General features: G+C 43.4%; 1 protein-coding gene across 1 annotated transcript in view; it reads right to left on the minus strand.

Annotated features, from left to right (window-relative positions):
* Positions 1-8,630, minus strand: part of f2 (coagulation factor II, thrombin) — a 47,334-nt gene extending 38,704 nt beyond the window's left edge. Inside the window, exons 1-2 of the mRNA XM_033039231.1 lie at positions 8,363-8,630; positions 956-1,116 (exon numbers count right to left, since the gene is read on the minus strand). Of these exons, the coding sequence (XP_032895122.1) occupies positions 956-1,116; positions 8,363-8,438 (237 nt within the window). The 5' untranslated portion in view covers positions 8,439-8,630. The remainder of the gene's footprint in view (positions 1-955; positions 1,117-8,362) is intronic.
* Positions 8,631-8,967: the final 337 nt, after the last annotated feature.

Here is an 8,967-nt window from a genome sequence, read left to right on the forward strand (position 1 = left end):
TGGCATTAAGCTGGAAAGTGTGCAGAGAAGATTTACAAGGATGTTTCCAGGATTTGAGGGGCTGAGCTATAGGGAGAGAATGGGCAAGCCTGGACTTTATTCCATGGAGACAGGAGGCTGAAGTGTGATCTTATAGAGGTGCATAAAATCATGAGAGGAATAGATCGGTCAGACGCACAGAGTATCTTGCACAGAGTAGTGGAATCAAGAGGTGTATAAAATCAGAGGGCAGAAAGATAGTCTCTTAATAAGGGTAGGGGAATCAAAAACAAGAAGGTGAGTGGAACAAGATTTAATACAAACCTGGTGGGGCTACATTTTCATTCAGAGGGTAGTGGGTACATGGACAACCTGCCAGAGGAGATAATTAAGGCAGAAACTATAACAGCATTTAAAAGACACTTGGACAGGTGTATGGATAGGAAAGGTTTAGAGTGATATGGGCCAAACACAGGATTAGCTTCATCATCTTAGTTGACATGGATGAGTTAGGCCGCAGGGCCTGTTTCCATTCTGTATGACTCTATGCATCGTCTCAGAACCAATACTTAACTGTTTTCCCTGTATGTACACCTAGCAAGACATCAATGCACCTTTAACATAGAACTTCCTATTAAAGGTAATATTGCATCGAACTCTTAAAATCACTACTTTGACAAGGTGTAAATTTAACCAATTCACACCTGTGATAAAGAAAGCAAATATAAATAGAGAAGGCAAGGTTCTTAATCTGTTGATTCTGCAGTAGCTCTCATCGCACATACACAAGAGATGTTTTGAATGCTTATGAACATTTGCACTCAGAATTCGTAGCAAATTGCTTTCCTCGGTCAATATTTGCACTATTTAATTAATATTGGCATTTAAAAAGTCATTCAAAAATGTCATTGTTAGTGTCCCACAGCACACTTAATAAATATTCTAAATAAACGTCCTTTCTGGTTTTGTTACTTACTGTTAGCTCATCATTCTCAAACACTTCACGAGCCTCCTCAAAGTCACAATATTCTGAAATACATTCTCTTTCCAAATTTCCTGCCTTTGCCTCTTCCAAGAAACTATTGGCTCGCCGGGTTCGTTTCAACATGGAGAATGCATCCCATGCGTTGAGGAACACTGGAGAGGGGAAGATTAACAATACACCAGGAGACAAGTGAAGAATGTGTCGAATACAATAGGCAACAGTCTGTTGCTCAAACAAGTATCAGAATTAGTTCTCACTGCCCACACCATCAAGCTTACCGAGAACTGGAAAACTGGATGGGTGACCTCCCTTTAGAGTTTTAGACTTTAGAGATACAGCATGGAATCAGGCCCTTCGGCCCACTGAGTCCACGACGACCAGCGATCGCCCCATACACTAGCACTATCCTAAGCACTATGGATAATTTACAATTTACAGAAGCCAATTAACCTACTAACATGTGCGTCTTTGGAGTGTGGGAGGAAACCAGAGTATCCGGAGAAAACCCACGCAGTCACAGGAAGAAAGTACAAACGCCATACAGACAGCACCCGTAGTCAGGATCAAAGGCAGGCCTCTGGCGCTGTAAGGCAACAACTACCGCTGTGCCACAGTGCCTCTTAACTCACATGGTTTTCAGGTGAGTGATTAGGAGACAACCCCAAAATGTTGACAATTCCTCTCTTTCCCCCTAACTGCCCCCCCCCCCCCACCAACCCACCAACAGATGCTGCTTAACCCTTTGAGCTCCTCCAAAAGTTTATTTATTCCCATTATTCAATCATTTAGATATAAAAGCATGTTCAGAAAAAAAACTATAAACCCATCAACCATAGACTTGTTGCTATCCAAAATGGACGACTGTCTATTAAAATATTCCGATGTACACATGGAATACTCCTCTTAACCTTTGTCCAGCCTAATCTGCTGGTAAGCATGTAGTATGTCAAGGGTTGCAAAGGTCTGTCTTCTGACCATCAGAGCGAACAAATCATCTACAATCTAACAAATTATCTCCATAGCTCCTAATGGTGCTATCTATCTCGACAACAAGAACAGCTGGCATAGCACATTGAGAAAACAACCAATTCTTGCTTCCTGTTGTTTATGCAGTTTTTCTACAGTATATTTCTTCACATGTCCAGTTTTAATTATCCTGCTGTAAGAAGGATGCCATTAAACTGGAAAGAGTTCAGAGAATACGAGGATGTTGCCACTACTCAAGGGCCTGAGATAAAGGGAGTGGTTGGGCAGGCTAGGAATTTATTCCTTGGAGTGCAGGAGGCTGTGGGTGTATAAAACCATAAGGGGAATAGATAGGATGAATGTACAGAATATTTTCCAAGGTAGGGACAGCAAAAACTAGACGACATAGGTTTAAGGTGAGGGAGAAAAGAGCAACATTTCCACACAGAGGGTGGTTGATATATGGAATGAGCTGCCAGAGGAGGTTGCTGAGGCACGTACAATAACAACACACAAGATATTTTGTCAGATGCATGGATAGGGTAGATTTTGAAGAAATATTGGCCAAATGCAGGGAAATTGGACTAGATTAGATGGGGTATCTTTGTCTGCATGGACATGTTCAGCCAAAGGGTCTATTTCTGTGTGGTCTGACTCCAATAATGCAGCAGCAGTGTCAGTTTCCATTGGCATTCCCTTTCCTTCAATACGTGCTGCCATGTGGAAAGATTCATTCTATCAACATGAATAGTCCAAACAGAAGGTGACCACCTCCTTCACCTCGCTCATACATGAGATACTCTTTACTCTCTTCCCACTGGCCCTCACACTGCTGGATGACTGCAATTTTCCAGGGGCTTCCTTTGTATTTCAGGTAAACAATTGAGAATGTCCAATTACCTCAATGATGGCATCAGAATCTTTGCGCCTGCACTCATTAGCCCAAGTTTACATGTTGTCACAAAGGTAACATCTCTCTTTTAGGTCAGCTGCCTATTCCCAAAGGTTCATTCCAGATAGGCCCCAGCTTGTAAACATACTGAGTCTTCACAAGGTCATTTGGCAAACCCTACACTTTCTCCACTGCCTGTCTGAAATGCAATTTCTTTACACCAAGCAGACAATTTTGAATACCAAAATCATGGATTCCTCAACATAACGGCAGCACAATGGAGCTGCTTCCTCATAGCTCCCGCAACCTAGTTTCAATTCAGACCGGATCTAGACTAGGGCAGCACGGTGGTACAGTTAGGATGGCACAGTGGCATTGAGGTGGAGTTGGTACCAGAGATCCGAGTTCGATCCTGACTACGGGTATTGTTGGTACGGAGTTTGTACGTTCTCCCCGTGGGTTTTCTCTGGGTGCCCCAGTTCCCTCCCACACTCTAAAAACATGCAAGTGTGTAGGTTAATTGGCTTCTGTAAATTGTCCTTAGTGTGTTGGATAGAACTAGTGCATAGGTGATTGCTGGTCGGCGCAGACTCGGTGGGCAGTTTCCACGCTGTATCTCTAAACTGAAAACCTCCAGAGCTGTCCACGTAAAGCGTGTGCGCTGTCCTTGCGACAGCATGGTTTGTGTCCAGGTGTTCAAGTTTCCTCCCAAATGCAAAACATAGAGCAGGTAGGTTAATTGCTCATAATGTGTAAGTGGGTGGTGGGAATCAGGATGTGGGGATGAGTTGAGGTGAATCCAAGGAAAATAAAAGAGATATTGATGTAAATGGGTGCATCAATAGTTGGTGCGGACTCAGTGGGGTGAAGGGCTGGTTCTGTGCTGCATGATACCATGAATCTATCTCCTCCAAATCTGCACCATAGTCACTGTGCAACAACGAATCACATAATTGCAACAAGGTAAGCAACATTTTCATTAGGTCGGTTAAATTTGAAGAATGAGGCTCGGGGCAGGCCCTTGTGGTTCAAAGTCTATAAATGTCTCGTATCTCCTGAAATAAAAAAATTAAATTCTAGAAATATTCAGCTCGTCAGGCAGTATTTGTGGGAGAGAAACAGAGCCAATAATTTGGACAAAAAACCTTTCATCCCATTCTGGGTTGGCAGGAGCCAGCAAAAATTAATAATTGATTAATTAAAATGTATGTGTCGTCCTTAAATACAGGAGAGGTGCCAGAGGGTTGGAGGGTGGCAAATGCTGTGCCTCTTTTTAAGAAGGACTGCTTGGAAAATGCTGGGAACTATTAATAGGCCAGTGAGTTTAACATCTGTAGTTGGCAAGTTACTAGAGAGTATTCTGAGGGATAGGACATACAGGCATTTGGATAGGCAAGGGCTGATTAGGAACAGTCAGCATGGTTTTGTACGTGGGAGGTCGTATCTCACGAATCTGATTGATTTTTTTGGAGACGTGAGCAAAAAGGTCGATGAAGGCAGAGCTGTAGATGTTGTGTACATGGACTTTAGTAGGTCTTTCGACAAGGTGCCGCATGGTAGGCTGCTGTGGCAGGTTAGATCTCATGGGATCCAAGGAGAGATAGCTGAATGGATAGGAAATTGGCTCCATGGAAGGAAGCAGAAGGTGATGGTGGAAGGTTGTTTCTCAGACTGGAGGCCTGTGACTAGTGGTGTGCCACAGGGTTCGGTGCTGGGCCCGTTACTGTTTGTCATCTACATCAATGATTTGGATGAGAACATACAGGGCAAGGTTAGCAAGTTTGCTGTTGATACAAAAGTTAGTGGTTTTGCAGATAATGAAGTTGGTTGTGAAAGATTACAGCAGGATCTGGATCGATTGGCCAGGTGGGCGGAGGAATGGTTGATGGAATTGAATACAGAGAAGTGTGAGGTGTTGCATTTTGGGATGTCAAACAAGGGCATGACCTACACAGTAAATGGTAGGCCTCTGGGTAGTGTTGTAGAGCAGAGGAATCTAGGAGTACAAGTGCATGGTTCCACAGAAGGTCGAGTAGCAAGTAGATAAGGTGGTCAAAAATGCTTTTGGCACTTTGGCCTTCATCTGTCAGAATATTGAGTATAGAAGTTGGGAGGTCATGTTGCAGTTGTATAAGACATCGGTGAGTCCGCTTTTAGAATATTGTATTCTGTTCTGGGCATCATGTTATAGGAAAGATATTGTCAAGCTTGAAAGCATTCAGAAAATATTTGGAGAACGTTGTCAGGACTAGAGGGTGTGAGCTCTAGGGAGAGGTTGAGTAGGCTGGGTCTCTATTCCATGGAGCATAGGAGGATGAGGGGAGATCTTATAGACGTATACAAAATCATGAGAGGAATAGATCGGGTAGCTGCACGGCTCTTTTACCCAGAGTAGGGGAATCGAAGGTGAAGGGGAAAAGATTTAATAGGAATCCGAGGGGTAACTTTTTCACACAGAGGGTGGTGGGTGTATGGAACAAGCTGCCAGAGGGGGGAGATGAGGCTGGGACTATCCCATTGTTTAAGAAACAGTTGGACAGGTACATAGATAGGACAGGTTTAGAGGGTTATGGACCAAGCACAGGCAAGTGGGACTAGGGTAGCTGGGACATTGTTTGCCGGTGTGGGCGAGTTGGGCCGAAGGGCCTGTTTCCACACTGTATTACTCTATGACTCTAATTGATCCATTGGTAAAAAAGTGTTCCAAATGACTTTATACACATCAATTAGCAAGAGTTCCAATGTTCTGACATCATCCACATGTTTTCAGACTTCTGAAAAGCTCAGCCTTAATAATTTGGATTATGCCTTAGATTCCATTATCAGTGGAAATTGATCTCCTTTTACCTTTTTAAATTCCTGGGAAAATAATCCTAATTTCCCTCATCATCTTCATAACCTGACCCTGGTGTTTCAGACATTATCCTGGTAAATCTACTTGGTACACACAATTGCTGGGGAAACTCAGCGGGTGCAGCAGCATCTATGGAGCAAAGGAAATAGGCGACGTTTCGGGCCGAAACCCTTCCAAAACCTGGACTCTGTACAGCTGTGGAAAAGCTTCAAATTATTTATTACAATTCTCTGGATATAGAGGCCAACATTCCATGAGCTATTTTGATTGTTTTCATGAACCAGCCCGCATCATTTTAATAAATATGTGGACTCTGTTGGGATGGCCACGGCAGCTGTTTTTCTCTCTTTAGAAAGTACTGGACCAAGTGGGACCCGTTGGGTCCTGTTCCCCCAATGCAATATTCCACCACTCACCCATAGCCCCCAACTGCGCAGGCGCGGCTGACGGGTTCCTGTTGTGATGCCAGAGATCCCCGTTGTGACGGGAATCACGGCAATCCTCCCCAACTGTGCCTCGCCATCCCTCTTCCTACTCCTACCCTCCTCCATTCCCCCTCATTCCCCACCATTCCCCCTCCTCTTCACCCTCCTTCTTCTTTCCCCTCTCCTCCTCCCATACTCCCTCCCTCACCACTCCCTCCCTCTCCTTTCCCCTACCCTCAGCCACTCCCTCCCTCCATACCCCTCTCCCCTCTCTACCCCCCTCCTCTCCCTCTATCCTCCTGCTTCCCCCCCCCCCCCCCACACACACAATGAAAATCAAAAAACATTTTTTACTGATTTTTTAATGTAAATGAAATTCGGGATCCCATTGTGATGTCATTGTGGGGTGAAACACTGCTGATGGGCAGGGCAAGTGGGAAACAGTTTTTTAAAGTGTTTTTTGTAAAGTTTAAAATGCCAATAACTTGTAAAATATACCATCAATCTGAACAGAGAGAGAGATTCTGTTCTAACTTTTGAGGTAAAATGTGACTAAGCTCTCAGCCGCAAATGGCAGCATCTATTTGTCATTGTATTGTCAGTTTGTTAAATCAATTAATGTTGCTTTGTAAGTTAATGCTACATTGCCTGTCCTGATATGATCAACAATCTTAGATGCACAGCTTTTTATTATATCATCTACAAATTGGTCCATTAAAGATTTGTGTTAGGAAATGATAATAATGAATATGAAGCTGAGATAGTGGAATGTCAGATGTGAGAAGAAGTCTTTCGAGTTGAATGTCCTCCTTTTGTTTTAGGATTAACTGTGATTCTATTTGTGCCCAATTCTGTGAACTCCTATCACTGCTGTTCATAAATGAAGCCGCTAGGCAATGTTGTTGGGGGCAAACTATCATCCAACAGAGACACGAGAGACTGCAAATGCTGAAATCTTGAGCAAAACACAAACTTCTGGAGGAACTCAGCTGCCTGGTCCACTGAGTTCCTCCAGCAGTTTACTTTTTGCTTGCACCCGCGGAACAGCAAGCCTGACCATAGCCAATGAGCACAGAAACAGGCCCTTCAGCCCACAGTCCACGCTGACTGTCAAACACGCACTTTCACTGATCCCAACTGAATCTTTATTTTTCTCCGCACATTCCCAATAACACTCCCAGATTCTACACTAGGGGGGTCCATTAACCAATCAACCTGCATGTGTTTGTGATGTGGAAGGAACAATTGTCCCAAGCACATTCCACCATTCAGGTAAAGTGTGACTGATCTGCACCTCAGCTCCATTCACCAAGCTAGGAACAATGTTCCCGATGTTGGGGGAGTCCAGAACCAAGGGTCACAGTTTAAGAATAAGGGGTAGGCCATTTAGGACTGAGTTGAGGATTTTTTTTTTCACCCAGGGAGTTGTGAATCTGGAATTCTCTGCCACAGAAGGCAGTGGAGGCCAATTCACTGGATGTTTTCAAGAGAGAGCTAGATTTAGCTCCTAGGGCTAAAGGAATCAAGGGATATGAGGAAACATCAGGAACAGGATACTGATTTTAGATGATCAGCCTTAATCATATTGAATGGTATGGTGGTGGTGGCTCGAAGGGCCAGATGGCCTACTCCTGCACCTATTTTTCTATGTTTCTACGTTTCCATACCCTTTGATATCCTAATCTCATGAATATCTATTGATCTCAATATTAAAAATGTCAAGTGACCCTACCGCTGTCTTTTGGGGGAACACCATGCAAAGTTATTGTTGGATTCCTCTCCTAAAAGGCATGTATAATCCTCTTAATCTGGAGTCCCTCTCTAGTTTATTTTATCAAAATCCTTAACAATCGTGATGAACTTAATTACATCACCATTCAACCTTCCAGACTTATTGGAATACAATCAATATCATCCGATCCTTCTGCATAATTTAACTCTAACTCTTTAAGCCTTGGTACATGTTGGTAGATTTGTACTGTGGGGTTCCAATCACAACATTTCCTTTCTGATGTACAATGGTTTAGCAGAAAGCTATATTCCTGATGGCTATTCCATGAAAACTCTGTCCAATTAAAGTAGAACTTTATTATTCCATATTTTCTCTGGATTTCTATCTCTTCCTTCACTTCCCTCCCCTAACTTAACTCCATTGCAATTACATTCTGCATTTGGACATGACGATTTGAGTTAGTGACACATGTACCATTGAACATCTCAATGAAATGCAAACTAGCATGAACAAACATCAACATACATACCTTTCTCAGTCCGGCAAAACTGAACAACCGCAAGGATCAAAACCTGCAAAATTAGAGAATCTCTGATCAGCCGCATGGTTAGCAACTGCTCGTAGAAGTCTGTAGCTAGCAGAGAGGCTAGAAAAATATCCTGGTTAATAGTACACAAGATCAACAGAGGGCAGCTTGCAAAACAGAGGGGTCACATTACAAAAGCAAAGAAGATGCTCTGTGATTCTGTAGTCCAGTCAAGGCCGCAGAATGTTCTGTATGGCATTACAGAAATTAGGGGGAGGAGGAAAGAAAGGTTTGAATTTGTGTGGGGATACTTTAGCTGTGAAAGGACAGACGTTTATACCATCATGAATACTGCATTCAGTTTCATGCATTTTACATCAGGAAGGAAATGTTGAGTTTGGAAGGGTACAGTCGGCGCAGCTTGAAACATAGAAACATAGAAAATTGAAGTGCCGCTGCTTTACATTGCAACAGAACCGAGTTCAATCCTGACCTCAGGTGCTGTCTGTACAGAGTTAGCACATTCTCCCTATGGCCGCATGGGTTTCCTCTGGATGCTCCTGTTTACGTGCAGCGGGGTACGTTAATTGACCTCTGTAAATTGCCCC

This window comes from Amblyraja radiata, chromosome 20 (genome assembly GCF_010909765.2).
Source record: "Amblyraja radiata isolate CabotCenter1 chromosome 20, sAmbRad1.1.pri, whole genome shotgun sequence".
Classification (NCBI taxonomy): Eukaryota; Metazoa; Chordata; class Chondrichthyes; order Rajiformes; family Rajidae; genus Amblyraja; species Amblyraja radiata.